A 22,237-nucleotide genomic window follows, 5' to 3' on the forward strand; every position below is an offset into this window, starting at 1 on the left:
GAGACGACCTTGAACATAGACACCATGAGACGATCCTGATCAAACAAGTAAAACGATCTTAAGCCTAACAAAACCCTAAAACGATCTTGAACATAGTACTTAGACTAGTTCTTAACTTTAACACAATACGATCATGCACTTAGTCACCAAACAAATTCATAACATCATCATCACTTGATCAATCACAATAAAGGCTACATATTGACATCAGAGCTAGTTCCTATATCGATCTAAAATAACGTACATTGTGCAAACCCTAATTGAGTACACCAAAGACATGTTCTATCTTAATTGCTAAAGTACGAGTTCTATGAACAACTAAATTGAGTTCTTAAAGCTAAAGTTCATTATTAAAGACACATTCAACTCATATACACGATAATCACTTATGTGTGAGTTCAAAGACGTTCAGTTCGAGTCCAGTTCATGTACTTAAAGTTCATTTAAACTCTTTTGAGTCAAAACGTTCAAAGATCTTCAAAGGACCAAATCATCAGTTCAACAAGGACATTTCAGTGATTAAATAATCACATGAACTAATATGCTTACTTTTTTATGATCAATGATATGTACTTAGGCTTCCTTCAAGACGTGCTTGGATTGTGATAGATATAACTTATCTATCCTTGTGCTTGTTCTCTGTGCTTGTAAACTGTGCTTGTACCAGATCACTGTGAGTTCACTAATCCTCCTTTTGTACATTTTGTTCAAGTTCTTTTATCGGGGACTGAAAAGCATGAAAACTATTTTGTACTTGTACATATGTTCTTGAACTATTCTACGTATTATATTATGATCTTGAACTACTTATGATATGATTCTTAAACTGTTTAAAAAAGTATTTAAGTCTTGAATGGGCAGGATCTTAAATACATTAATACTACTGTACTCGATCTTAATCATGTTCTAGTTCGTACATGTACTTGTTCAGTTCTTGTTCACTGCTATCAATTCATGTCCCACAGTTCAGGGAATGAACCGTAGGTAATTATGGACAACGCTGTTTAGGGTAGGCCCACCCTCATTCTCCGCAGTTCTGGAGGATGCATATTACTTGTTCTTGTTCTTGTTCTGACCTAGATCTTACTTGACGTGCTTGAACTTTATGAGCATATCTTTACATTACAGTTCAGTTCTGGCCAATCGGGTTAGCAGTGACAATTTATATCTATAGTTCATTATATGTTCTTGTTCTGCTCTTACTATTATAAAGTACTTATGCTAAACGTGCAGATCTTATGACCTAGTTCTTACTATTACAAAGTATTTTGGTGCAACGTACAAAACTTGTGATCTTGTTCTTGTGATCCTGTTGTTAGTATACATATATACTTATATGTAAACTAAAACGTACATTATGTGAATCTCACCAACTACTTTTGTAGCTGACCTTTTGAACTTACATGCTTTTCAGGCTAGGCTAAGTAGATCTTTTTAGCATAGGAGTCTTCCTTTCTAAGCTCATCCTTTTGGCGATTGTTTGAGCGTTCAAGAGCAGGAGCTGTGAAGACCTTACCTTTGCTATTCCAGTTCAAGTTCTGGTTATTAAAGACAATTGTTCTGTCTTATGATTATTGACTATTCTGAGTTTATTTTAAGTTCTGTAATAACTATTGTACTTCTGTTCTTTTAATGTTAGTGGCTGTGTTGGAACTTGTACGGTGTGCAATTGTGCTTATCAGTGCATCCTGTGTATTCTGCTTTAGCGGGGTGTTACAGTTGGTATCAGAGCCATGGTTATAGTGAACACCGAGCTTTTTCGTAAGGAAAACTCGAGCTATAACTTGAATCCACTCTGAGGTGATCCCTTATATGACCAGTTTGAGTAGTAGGTACTCTTATCCTAATTAGATGTAACCTGATCAACTACATCTAATTACGGTAAAAGCACCTAGGACCTCAAGGTGTGTCATTAAAGGTGTCACCCATTTCTTAGAGCTCTATTAAGAACTTCGTGCAATCTCGTTCTTGATCACATCAGTTCCAGTTCTAGTTCCTTCGTTCTCTTATAGTTCATTCGTTCTTGTAAGACATACGTTCTAGTACTTTGATTATAGGCCTTAGAGCTTATACGACTATAGGTCCTTATCGTACAACCGACGACTGTTCTTATTCATATATTGTGCTAACGACGATCATTTATTAACGTACTATGTGCTTGGAGCTATAGACTTGTGCGAAACGTAATCGAGTTCATATTATCCGTCTTATCAGGAGATATAAGGAAGGATGCCGGCTAAACGGGGAAGAAAAGCAGTGCTGCAGATAAACAAGAGGTGAACAGTGATTCTGATGGTCATAGTCAGATAAACACCCGAGCTACTACTGAGGGCAGAGTTACCCGAAGCAAAGGGTGTTTGTTCAAGACCTTTACTCAGTGCAAACCCCCAGTCTACACAGGGGAAACGGTGCTGCAGAACTGTTAATGTGGTTTGAGAACATGGAAGAAGCCCTGTACCACACTGAGACTACTGAAGACAAGATGGTGGAGCATGCGACCAGCCAGTTTGACGGAGCTGCTAGGTCTTGGTGGACTGGCATCGTCACTACTATTGGTAGGAAGACCGCTTATGCTCACACTTGGGAAGAACTTCAGAAGATGATGAGAGCTGAGTTCTGTACCAAAGATGCTTTGCAAGAGCTAGAACAAGAGTTTTAGGATCTAAAGATGGAGGGTTTGGAGATTGAGAAGTACATTTTGAGATTCAATGAGCTTGCTAGACTTGTACCACACTTGGCTTCTACTGAGGAAAAGAAGATTGATCGTTTTATTTGGGGCTTGATTCCTGAGATCCGCCGTGACCTCACCAGTAAAGGCCCCAAAACCATGTCAAGAGCCATTGTACTGGCTAAGACCTTGACCAAAGATATTATCAGGTTAGGAGGTTTGACTGAGAATGCAAATAAAGGGAAGAGGAAGACTGAAGAAGTGGTGGAGAAGAAAGTTGAGCCCCCAAGTAAGAAGGGGAAGATCTTGAAGAACTATGCGGTGACCGCAGTGCCTGAACCAGCAAGATATTCTGGAGCTTATCCAAAGTGTACCCGTTGTAACCTTCATCACACTGGTGCTTGTCCTGTCTGCTATAAGTGCCAAGGAATTGGGCACATGGCAAAGTACTGTAATGCTGTCTCAGCGAACTTGATCAGAACTAACCCACCGCCAGTCAACAGAAATCCTCCAGTGCGAAATGCCAGACCTCCACTACCACCTATTGTACCAGTTCAAAGAAACCAGAACCAGATCCAGAACGCCCAAGTTCAACATGTTGCTTATCCACGCGGGCCAAGGAACCAGAACCAGAACCATCAGCAACAACAAATCCAGCAAGGCCCTGCTAACGCCCGTGTTTTTGCTTTGAACGCTGAGGAAGCTCGTCAGAACCCTCGGGTTGTGACAGGTACTTTTCTTCTGAACGATCATTGTGCTTCCGTACTATTTGACACCGGTGCTGAACGTAGCTTTCTTGCATTAGACTTTAAAGCTAAGACTAACATGAAAACTGGCAACCTAAATGATAAGTATGTGGTAGAGTACGCAAATGGCCATAAGTACGACACTAACGAAATTGCTCTAGACTGTTCTTTGATCTTAGTACACAAGAACTTTACGATTGACCTAATCCCTGTCGAGATTAGTAGCTTTGATATTATGGTGGGAATGGATTGGCTATCCAAACACCACGCGACTATTTGTTGTCACGAGAAATCAGTTTATATACCGATCCTGAACGGCGAGATCTTGATCGTACAAGGCGATAAGTCCACGAATGAACTTAAAATCGTCTCAGCCATGAAATTCCGTAAGTACTTGGACAAGAAAGATCATCTTGTGTACCTAGCTCATGTCATTGATAAACGTGCTAAAGAACTGAAAGTTCAAGACATTCCCATTGTTCGGGACTTCCCAGATGTCTTTCCTGACGACTTACCAGGCATTCCACGTATGAGACAAGTCGAGTTCAATATTGATCTTGTTCCCAGTGCAGCACCAGTCGCTAAAGCACCGTATCGTTTAGCTCCTCCTGAAATGCAAGAACTGTCCAATCAATTACAAGAACTTTTGAGCAAAGGCTTTATTCGTCCTAGTTCATCCCCTTGGGGAGCACCGATCTTGTTCGTTAAAAAGAAAGATGGCTCCATGAGAATGTGCATAGACTATCGTGAACTGAACAAATTAACCGTTAAGAACCGGTATCCCCTGCCTCACATAGACGATCTGCTTGATCAATTGCAAGGTGCTTCATATTTTTCTAAGATCGATCTATGTACGGGTTATCACCAGATCCGTGTTCAGGATGGTGACGTCCCAAAGACAGCTTTTCGTACTCGTTATGGCCATTACGAATTCCTCGTTATGCCATTTGGTCTGACTAATGCTCCAGCGATCTTTATGGACTTAATGAATCGTGTCTATCGTCCGTTCTTAGACAAATTTGTTATTGTGTTCATTGACGACATACTCGTGTACTCTCGGAACAAGACTGATCATGAACAACATTTACGTTCTATTCTTCAACTCCTTCGAGAAGAAGAGTTGTACGCTAAGTTCTCTTAGTGCGAGTTCTGGCTTCGCCAAGTACAGTTCCTCGGCCACGTCGTAAACGAACAAGGCATTCATGTCGACCCGGCCAAGATTGAAGCCATTAAAAAGTGGGAGGCTCCGAAAGCTCCTACTGAAGTTCGTAGTTTTCTTGGACTTTTCTAAGATCGCACTGCCCTTGACTCAACTGACTCAAAAGATCAAAGACTTTGATTGGAGTGAACAATAAGAACGAGCGTTCCAAACCTTAAAAGACCGACTGTGTGAAGCACCTGTTCTAGCTTTACCAGAAGGTATTGAAGACTTTGTCACGTACTGTGACGCTTCACATCAAGGTCTAGGTTGTGTACTGATGCAAAGAGGCAAAGTGATCGCCTACGCATCCAGACAACTCAAAGTGCATGAAAAGAACTACACCACCCACGATCTAGAACTTGGAGCAGTTGTTTTTGCCCTAAAGATTTGGAGGCACTACTTGTACGGAACTAAATGTACTATCTTTACCAATCATAAGAGCTTGCAACATGTGTACAATAAAAAAGAACTAAACATGAGACAAAGGCGTTGGGTGGAGTTACTAAGTGATTACGATTGTGACATCAAGTATCATCCTAGAAAGGCGAATATAGTGGTTGATGCTTTAAGTAGAAAAGAACGAGTCAAGATCTTATCTATCAAAGAATCGGATCGTACAGACTTGAAACAACGTGTGATCGCAGGTCAAGAGATCGGATTGAGGTCAAAAGAAAACCTAAAGGCAGAACGGTTAGGCCCAATCGCTCAAGAACTTGAAATTGATGACGAAGGAGTCAGGAAGTTCAAGAACCGAGTTTGGATCCCTGCAGTAAATGGTGTTAGAGAGATCATCATGTAAGAAGCTCACAGTTCAAGGTACTCGATTCATCCAGGCGCAGACAAGATGTACAAGAACTTGAAACTAGACTACTGGTGGCCTGGGATGAAAAGAGAGATCTATGAGTACGTCAGCAGATGTCTGACATGTTCTAAAGTTAAGATCGAACATTAGAAACCTTCCGGTTTGCTGAAACAATTAGAAGTCCCGGTGTGGAAGTGGGAAAATATTACCATGGACTTCATCATGAAACTGCCTCGTACAAAAGACAACCATAACTCTATTTGGGTTATCGTAGACAGACTGACGAAATCAGCTCGTTTTCTTCCGATTCGTGATGACTACTCGCTGGAGAGACTTGCTGAGATCTATATAGACGATATTGTGACCAAGTACGGTGTCCCTTTATCAATTGTGTCCGATCGAGATCCTCGCTTCACATCTGACTTTTGGCAGTCACTTCAAGAGGTTTTAGGTACTAGACTTAACTTGAGCATCGCTTATCACCCACAGACAGACGGGTAAAGCGAACGTACTATTCAGACCTTGGAGGACATGCTCCGTTCTTGTGCATTAGAGTTCAGAGGGAGTTGGGATAAACATCTCCCATTGATCGAGTTCTCGTCCAATAACATCTATCACACTAGTATTCAGTGTGCACCGTTCGAGGCATTATATGGGCGTAATTGCAAATCACCACTTTGCTGGCTAGACGCCGGTGAAAGAAGCTGGATGAAGCTCCCAGTTGTACAGTTTACTATAGACAAAATAGCTGTTATCAAAGAAAAGCTTAAAGCTGCTCAAGACAGACAAAAGTCCTATGCGGACAAACGCCGTAAACCTTTAGAGTTCCAGGTAGGCGATAAAATTCTATTAAAAGTTTCCCCATGGAAAGGTACTTCCTGGTTCGGCAAGAAGGCAAATTGGCGCCTCGGTACATCGGACCTTATAAGATCATTAAACGTGTGGGACCAGTAGCGTAAAAGTGGAACTAGCTCTAGAACTTGGCAATGTTCATGACACATTTCACGTGTCCAATCTAAAGAAGTGCATGGCTGACGACCCGACCGTCATTCTTGTTAAGGATGTTAATATAGACGAAGGGCTCGAGTTCACTGAAGAGCCCATCGAGATCATTGATAGAGATGCTAAACAGACTAGACAGAGCAGAGTACCACTAGTTCGTGTACGTTGGAGTGCTAGACATGGGTATAATGATACCTGGGAACGCGAGGACTTCATTAAGAAGAAGTACCCTCATCTTTTTGATCGGCAAGACTCTTAATTTCGAGGACGAAATCCTCCAAGTGGGGGAGAATGTAACAACCGTCTTAGAAATGTTTTAAATAAGTTCTTTGAAACGTACTTTCGCCATTAGAACGGCTAGACAGTTCAATTAATTTAAGTTCTTAACGTGCTTTAGACCTAAATTATGTGCTTATATGAAGGTCAATTTGATCTTAAATCTTGATTTATTTGACGAGTTCATGACTAAGTACAATGAAATATTAAAGATCGGTTCGTACACGTTCGTGTTTATAAAAGTTCTAGTTCAAAATGTTCGCAAATAGTCCTTGCATTTATTGAGATCATTTATTATGGGAAAGGTTTAAATAGAAGGAGCATGGAAACCCTAGAGAGAGAAACAATACTATTCATCTTCTTCCTTCCACCTCTCTCTCTCTCTAAAACACATAGTGCAGCCACCAAAAACACACACAAAAAGCCTCTCTTGATTTTGGGTTGTTAAACAAAAATTGTTTGTACTTTTAGCATCCTTGTGATAATCAAAACATATTTCTGGAATCAAATCTCAGGTAACAACAACAATTTATGAGTTTTTGATCAAATTAAAAGTGTACTTTTTCAAGTTCATGTTCTTGATGATTTGGTCCAATTTTGATGGAAAATCGTGTTAATAGTTAATGGGTTTGTGTCTAAATGTGTTTAATAACATTTGTGTGAACAAATTTGGGTCATAACATGCTTCAATCTACAAAACCCATTTTTGAATATGAAAGTACAACTTGTTCTTGAGTGCCATGACTTGTTCATGTGTTATTTGATCTTGAAAGGTATTAAAAGTGATACAAGTTGTTGTTATTGTGCATATATGTGCTAATGCTAAGTTCTAACAAGTCTTGAAATCCATCTAGACCTTCGTAATGTGTATTCATACTTGTTCAGCCCGTTTGGTGAATGGGACGATCTTGGTCCCAAGATCGTCCTAGGCAGCCTGTTTGTTCTTGTGCATATTCGTTTGATCTCGAGTGAAAGTTGTGTTGTGTTGTGTGTTGGTACACTCCTGGGTAATTGATCTTCTAAGATCGGTTTTGCTCAACTTGCGTTCTTGAACCATAAAAGATCTTGTTCTTGTTCTCAAAAGTATGAAACAACCTTGTACTAGAAATATGTGAAACGATCTTTTGATTAAAAAGCTAAAACGATCTTGAACCTAGGGTAGCTAAGACGATCTTGCTCAGTCTAGTGGGACGATCTTGTACCTTGTTCCCTGAAACGATCTTGAACAACAGACACATGAGACGACGTTGAACATAAAGACCATGAGACGATCCTGATCAAACAAGTAAAACGATCTTGAGCCTAACAACACCCTAAAACGATCTTGAACATAGCACCTAGACTAGTTCTTAACTTTAACACAATACGATCATGCACTTAGTCACCAAACAAATTCATAACATCATCATCACTTGATCAATCACAATAAAGGCTACATATTGACATCAGTTCGAGTTCAAAGACGATAATCACTTATGTGTGAGTTCAAAGACGTTCAGTTCGAGTCCAGTTCATGTACTTAAAGTTCATTTAAATTCCTTTGAGTCAAAACGTTCAAAGATCTTCAAAGGACCAAATCATCAGTTCAACAAGGACATTTTAGTGATTAAATAATCACATGAACTAATATGCGTACTTGTTTATAATCAATGATATGTACTTAGGCGTCCTTCAAGACGCGCTTGGATTGTGATAGATATAACTTATCTATCCCTGTTCTTGTTCTCTGTGCTTGTAAACTGTGCTTGTACCAGATCACAGTGAGTTCACTAATCCCCCTTTTGTACATTTTGTTCAAGTTCTTTTATCGGGGACTGAAAAGCATGAAAACTATTTTGTACTTGTACATATGTTCTTGAACTATTCTACGTACTATATTATGATCTTGAACTACTTATGATATGATTCTTAAACTGTTTAAAAGAGTATTTAAGTCTTGAATGGGCAGGATCTTAAATACATTTATACTATTGTACTTGATCTTTATCATGTTCTAGTACGTATATGTACTTGTTCAGTTCTTGTTCACTGCTATCAATTCATATACCACAGTTCAGGGAATGAACCGTAGGTAATTATGGATAGCGCTGTTTAGGGTAGGCCCACCCTCATTCTCCGCGGTTCTGGAGGATGCATATTACTTGTTCTTGTTCTGACCTAGATCTTACTTGATGTGCTTGAACTTTATGAGCATATCTTTACATTACAGTTCAGTTCTGGCGTATCGGGTTAGCAGTGACAATTTATATCTATAGTTCATTATATGTTCTTGTTCTGATCTTACTATTATAAAGTACTTATGCTAAACGTGCAGATCTTATGACCTGGTTATTACTATTACAAAGTACTTTGGTGCAACGTACAAAACTTGTGATCTTGTTCTTGTGATCCTGTTCTTATTATACATATATACTTATGTGTAAACTAAAACGTACATTATGTGAATCTCACCAACTACTTTTGTAGTTGACCTTTTGAACTTACATGCTTTTCAGGCTAGGCTAAGTAGATCTTTTTAGCATAGGAGTCTTCCTTTCTAAGCTCATCCTTTTGGCGATTGTTCGAGCATTCAAGATCAGGAGCTGTGAAGACCTCACCTTTGCTATTCCAGTTCAAGTTCTGGTTCTTAAAGACAATTGTTCTGTCTTATGATTATTGACTATTCTGAGTTTATTTTAAGTTCTGTAATAACTATCGTACTTCTGTTCTTTTAATGTTAATGGCTGTGTTGGAACTTGTACGGTGTGCAATTGTGCTTATCTGTGCATCCCGTGTATTCCGCTTTAGCGGGGTGTTACATTTCACCCCAAAATCACATAAAGAAAAAAGGGCTACGAACTCACCTTGGCCTTGAGCGTTTGTAGAAGGTGACTAAGCGGGTAAATGGGGAGCACAACGGTCACAAACCTATTATATCAACATTAAATCATCACATTATAGCTTACGTTACGTTACAAGTCATCCTAGACCAAACCAAGAGTTTACATATGGTTTTTAACTAGTTCATCTTGGTTCTGATTTGTTCATCTTGGTTGTCACTAGTTCATTTTGGTTATGATTAGTTCATCTTGGTTGTGACTAGTTCATCTTGTTTAGTATTAGTTCATCTTGGTTCTAGACTGTAACTAATGGTCGTTAAAAACTAACGGATCTTGGTTCTAATTTGTTCATCTTCGTTCTGAATTGTTGTCAGAATCAGTCCTGAAAACTAACGGTCGTTAAAACTTGCACCAATTCGACCCAACATGGACCCAAGCTTAATTTTGACCTCAAAATCAATTAGGAGACACTTCCAAACTCATTTCCAAGCATAATGAACATAACCCACAATACAAACTTGATATATAACATCAAAAGTTGTCCAAATTCGTTTTGACCATTTTGGGGCCATATGGAAGTCACCAATCATGTTATCAACACATTTTGGACAAAACCCATCATCAAAAACGCTTTCATTTCACAATCCAAGACCAATTTATACCCAAATCCACCCACAACCCTAAATTGGCTCTAATAACCCATTTTTATTTCAAATTTACTTAGGGTTGACCAAAAACAAAATTAATAACATTAAATAATGAATTTGAGTTAGAAATAACTTACCAAACCTCCACCAAGTGCTAAACCCGATTTTTGAGCAAAAAGGGAAGATTCTTGCACTTTGAAGATCCAAACTTTTGATATGTGTTAAAGATGATGATAATGATGATGTTGCTATTACAAATCTTGTTCAAGAAACAATTAATAATGCTAGAATTTAGAGAGAGAGAGAGAGAGAGAGTAAAGATGTGTGTGTTTTTGATATACTTGGATTTTAGAGAGAGAGGGAGAAAGGAGGAGAAGATAGAATGATATGAATGGATGGAAAGGGTGGAAGAATGGGAGGGGATAAGGTTGGGTGGGGTTGGTCAAGGATATGGGTTTGGGTCAACCCATGGGTAATCCATTCATTTAATTTAATCTAGTTATCCCCAACTAACAATTTAACATTTAATTTAAATCAACCAATAACTTTGACTAGCCCACGAACGTAAATTAACCACAACGATCATCAATTCACATAATACCTTGAACACAATTATATCACAAGTAACTCGATCACATACTAATTAATTAATGTTAATTAGTCGAATGTACACAAAATTAACTGGTCAATAAAAGTCAAATTTCACGAATGTTACATAATGTTAGCCGGAAAATGTCAAGTGATTCGGATGCCACTTCTAGCCGTGGTGGTTCAAGTGGTCCAGAACAGGCCTTGAACACCCTTGATCGAATGCTTTTGTTGCAAGAAGAGCAGATGAGAAAAATTGATGAGGATAGGAAGAAAATAGAGGAGGAGCGGAAGCTGAGAGCGGATGATCGCTTCCGCAAGCAGGTTAGGGCGGATTTCAAACTTCTGCAGCAGCCAATCCCCACCGTCATAGAGGAAGACGAGTTGGAGTAGATAAGGGCTACGCGTTAAAACCTCATCGATAAGTACAACCGTATTTTAAGGATATCTAGGTTTAGTTTGTATTTTTAGTCTAATGTGTTTTAATTCTTAGGTTTAAGTGTTTAATGTTTTTTTTAAAGAATTTTTAATGTGTTTTATGTTTTATTTTTAAGTGTTGTAATGTTTTTTTAAATAATAAAATGTGTTTTAATTATAATAAAATGTGTTTGTTTAATTTTGTGAAAAATAAAAATGAAATAATATAATAATGGATGAATAATGTTAGAAGTGGGTTAGAAGTGGGGGTTATAAGGAGGGGTGTGTCTTGGTGTGTCTAAAAGTGATGAATAGTGTTAGAAGTGGGTAGAAGTAATATACTATAAGGAGAGGCCTTATTACTCGTATTTATTGTTACATAGTAAATTTATTTTAAAAGCTTTCAGTTTTTTATGTTATGTTCATTTCCACATTTTTTTTTATATATATTTATGGAAAGTTTTATTTTTATTATATATTAACCAATCAAAATTCTTAGGTTTAATAAACTAATATTTGCTGATGTCATAAATAATACTCATAATGACTGTTGAAACACGTCGGATCGTTCAAATCGTGACCAATTCGACTATGAAAGTGCGGAATCCTCTTAAGATAACTAGATTGCTATTGCCTTTTTGTCGATTAATGAGCAATTAACCAACCCAAGGAGATACACAAGGCTTGTGGTTCGTGTAGGATATCACACGAAGGAACAATTAACCTTAATTCGTAGTTTTACCAAACAATACTCACGATTAACCTAATTCCGTAGATTAGGTTTTGTATTTATACTAGTTATGTATTGGATCGTGTGGGCTTAGGCCTTAATCAAGGATTAGGCCCGAAACAATAATCAATTCGATCTGTCTCGTGCTGACGTCAGCATGAGGCCAGTCCTACATGCTGATGACATCAGCACGAGGTTCGACCCTTTGATTCTTTGTTTTACTTCGTTTGGCTCGTACATAACATCCAATCATTGTTTAAGTATTCTATGACACTTATAAACCTTGATTCTATGTTCTTGTACCTGCAAAACAATATATAACACACAAACACAATACAAAACATAAACAGATAGAATATTGAAGTTCAAACGTAATCATTAAATATCAACACAAGTTCTTATTTAAATGATTACAAACATAGTTCCTAAAACATAAACGATAATCAAATCTATGTTGCGATTGTCACAACGAATCTGCATCTATAGACTCCTCCTTGACGATTGCAACTAGATCTCTTTAAAGTCTTCAAACTTGAACTTCAAAGTTATCCATTAAACAAAAGTCTTGTGCTATTCGCATGAATTCTCTCTTGTAAGCAATGTGCGAGATTGTTGCGATAGCGCCTTTCTTTAACTCTCCAAAATTCCACTGCTGAGCAAGGTGTATCCAAAAGTCTTCTCTGATCACCTCTTGACAAGTTGACAACCTGCATTGGATCATACATGCGTAGCAACAATTGTTCCTGTGAATTATCAACAAACATCTGTGCTTCGCCTGACTTGAAATCTATTTGCCAAAATGTCATTTCTGTCAGCATATCTTGATCCCATCTGATAGCGGGAACCTTCTTAACACATTTAATCCTTCTCTGGACAAACCGAAATGTGCCATCTTGATTCTTAATCTTCTTCAAAGGTGTTGGCTTAATCAACCTTTCTTCTAGCTTTAGACCTCTAACACTGAAATTTCTAATTCTTTCATCTCTGAATCTATTCCAGTAGAAATCTGCAAGTCCATTGCTCTGAAGATTAACGAACCATCGTCTTCCCAAATCTATCATGTCAGAATCACTAAGAGAGTGGAAATGTCTTTGACTCATCAACATATATTGGCATCCTTCTTTTCTCTTGATAACAAATAAATCGATTCTCTGATCATAAAACCAACTTTGTATCACTGGGAAATACTTAGGTGCATCCTTGTCTGAGACAAACTCCCAAAACATCGATGGCTTATACGTATCACGTATTACCAAACCAGTATGTCCTCTATAACCTGGAATCAGTCTATTAGTAATAAACTCATGATCTTGCTGCACCGGAGTTATATTAAATCTTCCAAGATCAACCTCTCGTGTAGCATCTGTATTCCAGAATAGATCAAATAAATTATCACGTCCTTCATCTATTATATTTGCAGATACAGCAAACCTCAAACTTGCTGCATTCTTAGGTTCATCTGGACTTTCTCTGATTGGATTAAGATTGAGATGTTCCACTTCAGCTATTGGTTCAACTTGAATGACTTCATCTTCATTAAAGACACAATCAAAGTCATAAGGTATATCAAGCAACCTTTTTCTATCAGCTTCTGAAGTAATGAACTCTCCTTCTTCCATATCTTCATCATTGATACTTTCTAGATATTCTTCAGCATCAAGATCGTCCAATGCACCTATCCTTTGAAGCTTTTCTGCAATTCAAACAATTCACATATACAAGGATAAAGAACATAAATCATAAGTCAACACATAATAGTATAAATACATAAAAGAAATTAAAATAAATGATAGTATATCATAAATATAATGCAATAATTACACTAATATTTATCTTATAATCTTTATCTATTTTAACTTACAACAATAATATTATATCATATATATAATGTAACAAATACATTCATATTTATCTTATAATCATTACAAAAACAAAAATCATTAGCACTAAGGTTCATAATCAGAATTCGAATCTGACTCTGACTCTGAAGATGTATGAGTTAACCCTGACCGTTCTTTCATTTGATCCCCAAGTGATCCTGGATCATAATAATCATCATAATCCATAATCACTGCTCTAGCTCTCATATGAGCTTGTGGATCATAACCCAATCTCTTTTCTAGTCTGTGCATAATTAATGGGTGCAAATCTGACTCTATAGAAGCATTGGTAATAGAATCAGTCTTAGTTGACTCACTATCCTGAGTAGATTTTCCTTTGTTAAGATTTTCTTTATCAATATGATTATGAGGATCATTCACTAGCTTTTCTCGAATCTCCCTTTCTATTCTATTAGAATTAGAATCGGAGTTACCTGAATTGGAATTTTCCTCATCATCATTGTTAGGATCATCAGGATCTGCATCTGGAGCGACCATCACAGCTTTGCCTTTATCTTGAGTCCTAGAAGTACTAGCACCAGCTGCACCAGCAACTTTTGACTCTCTTTGTTTTGGCGACTGCCCCTGAATATCTGCAGTCTCTATATCCATAGCATCATCAGCAGCATCTTGATCTTGACCTCTATTCTCTGGCTCACCATCTGTTTGTCATAGCTCGATCTTGATCTTGATCTTCATGATCATCATCTCTTGTCTTCTTAGCAAGCTCATCATGCTTACAACCATCTTTATCTCCCCTTGAGCCAAGAACTGGTCAAGTCTAGATCCAAGAGAATGAACAAGTGCTGTCATTACGTCCATCTCTTCTTGATGCTTAGCAGCTTGGAGCTGTAGCTGATTCTCCAAAGCTGTAAGCTTGTAACCCTCAACTCTAACATCTTCTTCTCAGAAAATAAATGACTCAACTGCACTTGAACAGGTACAGGTGGACGTGAAGTAGAAGCAACATCAGATGTAGAAGCATGGGGTGACATCGTAGCTTCAAATGAAGGCATACGAGCACTAAAAGTTCCTGTGGGAGGCATCTGAGGTCGTTGCAAAGGAGCCAACAGACGTCCCATTATCGTAGAAACAGGAACTTTCGCCTGAATAGGAGCAGACGAAGGCCTAGGAGCAACAAGTGTCGGCTCTGGCTCTTGACGAACTGTAGACTCCGAAGCAGTAGGAATCGTAACAGTTGTAGCCTCAATGACAACTTGTGCGCGAGAACCAATTCCTCTTATAATAAACTTTGGTCTCGACCTTCTCTCCCCAACAACAACACCAGCAGAAGTAGTAGACACAGAAACAGGAATATCATAAACTGAAGCTCTTAAAACAGCAACTGATGGAGTAGCTTGAGACCTCTCCATAGCAGCTTGATATGCAGCAAAATCTCTATCAACTTCAGCTTGAGATCGCTGAGAAGTTGGAAGTCTCTCTACAGCGTCAACACCTTTTCCTTGTCTTCTTCTTCGCTTCGGCAAACGTTCTTCCTCTTCTTCATCATCTGAATCCTCAACTACATTAACAGACAATTCAGAAGGACCAACTGGAGCAGAGGTAGAAGTAGAAGCTCCAGTATTTGGTAGCACAAGATCTGCGGGATCAGCAACATCCTGCATAAGAGCATCCATATCTGGATCATTCTCCAGATCTCCAGCATACAGAGGAACATCATTGAGTGCCTCAAACTGATCAGCTCGCTCTTCTTGAGGATTATCTTGAGCCTGATCATCAGCAGCAGCATAGTTAGGATTGATCAAATGTCCGAACAATGGTGGATTATCAACATCAACCAGAACATTTCTTCCCGACAAATGCTTCATGCTTTCAACAAATGCCTTATGAGTAAGACGACCTAAATTGAACGTAGGACCGTCAAATGGGAATTCAGCTGCAAAGTGACGAATGATTATCATCACAAATCTTGGAAACAGAAAGAATTTCTTGTCTGTACCAATCGACCTCAACTGCTTGTTCAGCACCAAATTATCAAAAATGTACTGAGACAAGCTATATGGCTTGTTCAGCACCAAGGCAACCATCTGAAAAGCGTTCTAGATATTCATCTGGTCATAGCCTGTACTCCGATGACTAATGGACCTCAACAAATAATAAGCAAGCAACTTCCATTTCCCACGAAGATGATTTCTGAAGTATGGGTGAGAAATAGCACCAGTATAACCCATACGACGTAGAGCACCGTCACAAAATTCTTCTGAAAAATCAGTCGGACCTTGCTCTATCTCGGCATCACCTAAGTGTAATATCGTCCGTAAGTCTCCAGCCGAGAACGAGAAAGAACGTCCTCCAACAATAGTGCAAATGTACATATGATCACCCATTTGCACTGATCGGGCTGAGTTCCAAAACTCCCGAATGAGACTTATCACCAACGGAGGGTTCTCTGTCATAGCAAAATGAACACGAGAACGTGCAAGAAATAGTAGGACACCATGAAACTCTGGTGTGCACCCCGTCTGAGTAATACTGAGATTGAGTGCAGCATTGTGCTCCATGACGAACACACGAGCATTATTACCTTGTCCTGCCATACCTGCACAAAAACAGACAAAAAACGACAAGAAAACGAAAAAGTTAGAAATTAAAAAATCAAAACTAGGTTTTTGGCTCGTCTGCTTCGTGATGACGTCATCACGAGGAAGATCTTTTTCGTCGTGACGTCAGTACGAGCTTCAAACGAAACCCAGAAACACGAAGTAAAAGCATCTCCATTTGATGAGTTAATAAAATAAAATCATCAACATGGACTTGTTTATGGATCGTGTATGCCCAGAAAATAAAAAATCGAAACAAATTCGATGAACACGAAGTGGTTCGTGTTCTTGATGTTCTTCGCGTGAATAGTGACCGAAACATAGTATCTTCAACTAATTTTGATTTTAATCATGTTAATATGAACTTTTGTTAGATTTAAAGTGTACAAACATCAATTAATCCAACTTTAAGTCCAATTTTAAGTCCAAATCATCAAAAATTGAAGATCAAAACCTTGGTTCGTCTGAGTTACTGTTCACGCGAGGTAAATTCAAAAATCGGGCATTACAAAGGCTTAAATCTTATGATTTTTGCAGTTAAAACATCAATCCACTATCCTAGATTATGAAATTACCAACAAATCTGGATAATAATCGAGAAAAGAGGATGAAATCGATCGAAATTAGTGCGGATGAATAGTAGCACGAAGGAGACGAGGTTCGTGTGATTTACTTAGGGTTAATTTTTGATTAATGGTAATTAATGAATAGTAATAACCCATATTTATATTCGAATCCTCATGGGCCGGGCCGAAGGACTAACTTCGTGGGCTACGTGATGACGTCAGCGCGAGGCATGCTAACGTCAGCACGAAGGACTTCGAATTTTTCAGATTTTTATTCACACAAGCTACATTCCTTAGCCAAATTTCGTGAATTTTCCAAAATTTTAAACAAGGAAAAATTACAAAAATTCCAGAAACATAAACCTGTAGATACTCGTTACCAAAAACCTGTATCTACTCGAATATGCAATCGTAGATCATCCGTACTAACTTGTCATCACAATAAAATCGATAATTTCTTCATTGATGTTTAACTCAACAAATGCAAACTTACATCAAAACATATTTAATGTATAATGCATTACAATTACATCAAAATCATCATATCAACAACCTATCATATTACATCTTAGGTTGTGATCTTGATAATACAATTATAACCTATCACACTAAGTCTTAGGTTAATAAACACAAAGCAGTCCATCCTTGTAGCACAGTTCTTGTAATTTCTGAACACCTTTTTATTGTCCATCGCAATGCAATTCTAAAAGCAAGCGAAAACAATTTTGCCTTCAATCACAAGCTGAAATTTTTGATGCCAATTTCATTGTAAAATGAGTTTATCATCTGTAACCTGCACACTTAACAAACTTCATCAATGCACCAAAAACAATAAAATATTATAAATATGCAAAACAATCAAAATCTTAACCTAGCAATCATTACAAGATCTAAGGCAAGTCCAATCTTTGTCAAACATACTTATCAACCAAAAACAATTGAAATTTCAAAAATTTACTTGAAACACATTCAAAAATATTTTGACTATTCAATTTTGAAAATCATTTCATTTTCTAAATTAAACAACTTATGTATTAATTAGAAAATCCATCTTTTAATCATACTTACCATAAGCAACAAGACTCATAAAATTCACTAAGAATCATAACTTTTAATGCTTATCAAATCTCTCGTGCAATAAGAACTAGTTTGACACACAAACTGACACTTATTAGTACAAAAATAAGAATAAAAAAATAAAAAAATAACTAAAATAAAAACTAAACTACTTTATTTATTTACAAGAAATTTTAAGTTTCTGCAGATTAGATCAGATTAGCATTTACATAAGTCTGCAAGGGAGAAATAATTCTCTTATTATTAGTTATGAACAGTGACCCAACCACGATTACCGATATATTTGTCCTCTTAAACACTCGGTACTTCCAGTTTCCTTTGAGTTATGACACTTTCGACATACCCTGGCCAAGGACAGTCACCATGTAACCCACATTCAGATATACTTCCGTAATCGATACATGCACTAAGATAACAAATATTCAATATATATTCAAAAACATCCTTAAACAAATCATGAGACACTTTTTAGATAACAAAATTTAATTACCTAATGATTTAACTTATTTGCTTTTGCATTTCATTATTTATAAGGAACCCATGATTTTCTATGAGACCCATGTAGCGAACTTTTTGACAACCTATCCCAAGTTGGAAGCTTTAGGTAGGCTAGGTATACAAAGACACCCCTAGGACATACTTGTCCGAATCTCAAAGACCACATTAGCACCTTAATTTACATTCATTTCATTTGCATAAACAATATCACATTTAACTTTCATGCATGAGTTGTAGAGGTTTTTGCCTATATTTTGAACAAATCCTATAGTAATGCTAGATCTTTCACAAAATTTAAGGACTAGATCAATTTATTACTGAAAAGCAAGCATTCTCAGCCATATATCTGAATATGTTTCCCACAAGAACATTGTATAAATTAAGTTCAAATTAAGGAAACCTTGCTACTTTATGTCTACCAATATATCCCAAATTGTAATCACTGAACTAAGCAGTTATATTACGATTAAGCAGACTTAAAAGCTAAGTATCCTCACTTCTAACCTTCTTACAGCATCAACTTAAATCTCTCCCATATTTTTGTCATTTTCTCATTTTTCACATTTTTATGGTTTTTTATGACACTAAGAACTCTTTTTGTATTTTTATGACTCTAGCTATTTACAGACACAAAATTAAAAAATCAGTTCTTTGAGAGATTTAATATGAATCAGTATTCTTCATCCCATTGAGAAGAATTAACTTCTCAAACCGAGCCTTATCAAATGCTTTGGTATACAGATCAGCTAATTTATCATCAGTTATAACTTTTTCCAAATGAATTAACTTCTTTTGGGCACAATCACGCAAGAAAGGATGTCTAATATCAATATGCTTGGTGACCTTATGCATGACAGGGTTATCTGTAATGTCTATAGCTGACTTATTGTCTATTCTAATAGGAGTATCAAGAAAATCCATACCGTAGTCACGAAGTTGTTGCTGAATCCACAATACCTGGGAACAACAGCTACCAGCAGCCATATACTCTGCTTCACATGAAGACTGAGCAACACATGTCTACTTCTTCACTGCCACGATACTAATCTTCCTCCTAACAACTGAAAACCTCCAGTCGTAGACTTTCTGTCATTGTTACAACCGCCAAAATCCAAATCAGTATATGCAACAAAATCAAACGTTCCTCCCATTGGATACCATAGACCAAGGCCTTGGTTTCCCTTAAGATAACGTAGAATACGTTTTGCTGCAACCAAATGTGACTCTTTCGGACTAACTTTAAATCTAGCGCAAAGACAAACAGCGGACATAATATCTGGACGCAAAGCAGTCAGATACATCAATGAGCCAATAATAGCACGATAATAAGTTGCATCCACAAGTTCATCTTTCGGATAAAGAACCCCTAAACCATGATTTTGCTGAATAGGAGTACCATATGTCTTGGACTTTAACATTTGAAACCTTTCCAAGATGTCATCGACATACTTAGACTGGTGAATAAAGAATCCATCTTTCCTTTGATCTACTTGTAGTCCGAGGAAAAATTGTAATTCCCCCATAGCACTCATTTCAAATACATTTTTCATGCTCATTTCAAACTCTTTGCACATCTTTATATTTGATGAACCAAAAATGATATCATCCACATAAACTTGTACAATTAGATAATCTCGCTTCTTCCACTTGATAAACAATGTGTTGTCTATCGATCCTCTAGTAAAACCATTTGTCAACAAATGTGTCAACAACTTTTCATACCACACTCTGGGTGCTTGATGCAATCCATAAGGAGCCTTATCCAAATGATATGCTCTTCTTGGATAATTCGGATCTTCAAACCCCGGTGGTTGGTGAACATACACTTCTTCTTTAACTTCACCGTATAAGAAGGCACTCTTAATGTCTAACTGATACACCTTTATACCTTTGAAACTTGCATAGGCTAAAAATAACCTTATAGCTTCAATCCTAGCAACTGGTGCAAAAGTTTCGTTATAGTCATATCCTTCTCATTGTGCAAACCCCTGAACAACCAAACATGCTTTATTTCTAGTAACGATCCCTTTGTCATCTCGTTTGCATTTATATACCCAACGAGTTCCAATCGGTTCTTTACCTCTAGGCACATCTACTAACTCCCAAACTCCAATTTTTCAAATTGAGCTAATTCTTCTTGCATAGCTTCAACCCAACACGGATCTTGAAGTGTTGCCTTAACATTCTTAGGTTCTACTTGTTAAATGAAACTAGAATATAAACAGCTAAAATCATCTTCCGATTCTTCAGAAATAGGATCATCATCAGGCAATGTAACCTTCGATGGAGTAAGTGGTGTAGTGTTCTCGGATTCATTATCATCTGAATCTGGTGTCTTATTCTTGTCCTTACTACATTCATCAATATCAGCAGTAGACTGAACTTTGGTTGGAGTAGTATCGACATTTCGAGTAGGCGGAAATGTAGGAGTATTATCCATGTGATCTCTTAAAATAATCATATCATCAACTGTCTCAGGATCTGAATACGAATCAGGACCATGTAGTGAACTAAACACACTATTGTAATCGAAGTTCTTGCAACTTCCAGAATGAATAGCGGGCTTATGACTGACAATCTTGACATTTGTTGCCAAATCAACTTTGCCGGTTTGTTTATTGTAAACCCGTCGAATTGATGTTCCCGGTTTATAACCGATGAAAAATCCCTCTTCGACCTTTGAATCAAACTTTGACCGAGGTAGATACTTCAAGAAAGTACACGGTACACCAAATGGTTCAACATTCTGTAAATTCGGTTTCTTCTTATGTAGAAGCTCACAACATGTCTTATTATGACGCTTAACTACAGTAACCTTATTTAAAATATGACAAGCTGTATTCACTGCCTCCCCCCAAAACATAGTAGGAAACCCTGAATCTGCAAGCATAGTTCTGGCTGTCTCGATTAGAGTCCTATTCTTTCTTTCAGCAACTCCATTCTGTTGTGGTTCATACGGAGAACTGTATTGATGTTGGATTCCCTTTGACAAACAAAAGACATCCATCACATTATTCTTGAATTCAGTTCTGTTGTCACTCCTGATTCTCTTAACACGAACTCCATAAATGTTTTCAGTTTCGATAAAGAAATTTATCAAAATCTACCGTGTTTCATCTTTCGACTTAAGAAAGAATACCCATGAGAATCTAGAGTAATTATCAGTAACCACCAGACAGTAATACATCCCACCGATACTTCTTACATTTACTGGACCAAACAAATCCATGTGAAGTAACTCGAAAGGATTGGCAATAGAATTTTGTTGTTTCAGTTTATGAGCAGACTTTTGCTGTTTACCTTTCAGATAAGGTACATATTTGTCTTCCATTCCAAACCATTTCATGGGAACGCCGTCAACCAAACCATGTTTGACAATGTCATTCATCTTTCGGAAATTGATATGTCCCATTCTTCTATGCCATAGTAAAGATTCAGATTCGTTTGCTTTCGATAACAAGCAAACAGACTCCTTTGGATCATCAACACCTAACACAAGGCCATAGATGTCTCTCTTCCTAGGAGCTTTCAGCAAGATCTAGTCTTCATGAATAACATATCCTGGTTTCAATATAAGTGCTTCTTTCTCAGTAAAATGGACATTGTTTCCCTTGTCACAAATCTGAGAAACACTTAATAAATTATGTGCTAACTGTTCCACATAATTGACTTTCTCCAGCGTAATCTTCCCATTGACAACATCACCTTGGCCCGAGATGTTGCCGCCCTTAGGACCTGCGAAACTAACATACGAACCAT

At 37.5% G+C, this 22,237-nt stretch overlaps 2 protein-coding genes across 2 annotated transcripts; both read left to right on the plus strand.

The window, feature by feature from the left end:
- Positions 1-2,668: 2,668 nt before the first annotated feature.
- Positions 2,669-4,555, plus strand: LOC122591533. Its single transcript, XM_043763797.1, has 2 exons — positions 2,669-4,005; positions 4,087-4,555. Exons 1-2 carry the CDS (start codon positions 2,669-2,671, stop codon positions 4,553-4,555), a joined length of 1,806 nt encoding a protein of 601 aa, XP_043619732.1.
- Positions 4,556-5,627: 1,072 nt separating this feature from the next.
- On the plus strand, positions 5,628-6,371 carry LOC122591534. The gene is made up of 2 exons (XM_043763798.1): positions 5,628-5,868; positions 5,971-6,371. Exons 1-2 carry the CDS (start codon positions 5,628-5,630, stop codon positions 6,369-6,371), a joined length of 642 nt encoding a protein of 213 aa, XP_043619733.1.
- Positions 6,372-22,237: the final 15,866 nt, after the last annotated feature.

This window comes from Erigeron canadensis, chromosome 3 (genome assembly GCF_010389155.1).
Source record: "Erigeron canadensis isolate Cc75 chromosome 3, C_canadensis_v1, whole genome shotgun sequence".
Taxonomy (NCBI): domain Eukaryota; kingdom Viridiplantae; phylum Streptophyta; class Magnoliopsida; order Asterales; family Asteraceae; genus Erigeron; species Erigeron canadensis.

Bases quoted from the DNA above. Each gene is read 5' to 3' on its own strand.
- LOC122591534 (XM_043763798.1), top strand. From the start codon at position 5,628: ATGGACTTCATCATGAAACTGCCTCGTACAAAAGACAACCATAACTCT. The intron at 5,869-5,970 runs GTACTAGACTTA...CTTGTGCATTAG, and splicing joins GTCACTTCAAGAGGTTTTAG to AGTTCAGAGGGAGTTGGGAT.
- LOC122591533 (XM_043763797.1), top strand. From the start codon at position 2,669: ATGGAGGGTTTGGAGATTGAGAAGTACATTTTGAGATTCAATGAGCTT. The intron at 4,006-4,086 runs GTATCGTTTAGC...TATTCGTCCTAG, and splicing joins GCACCAGTCGCTAAAGCACC to TTCATCCCCTTGGGGAGCAC.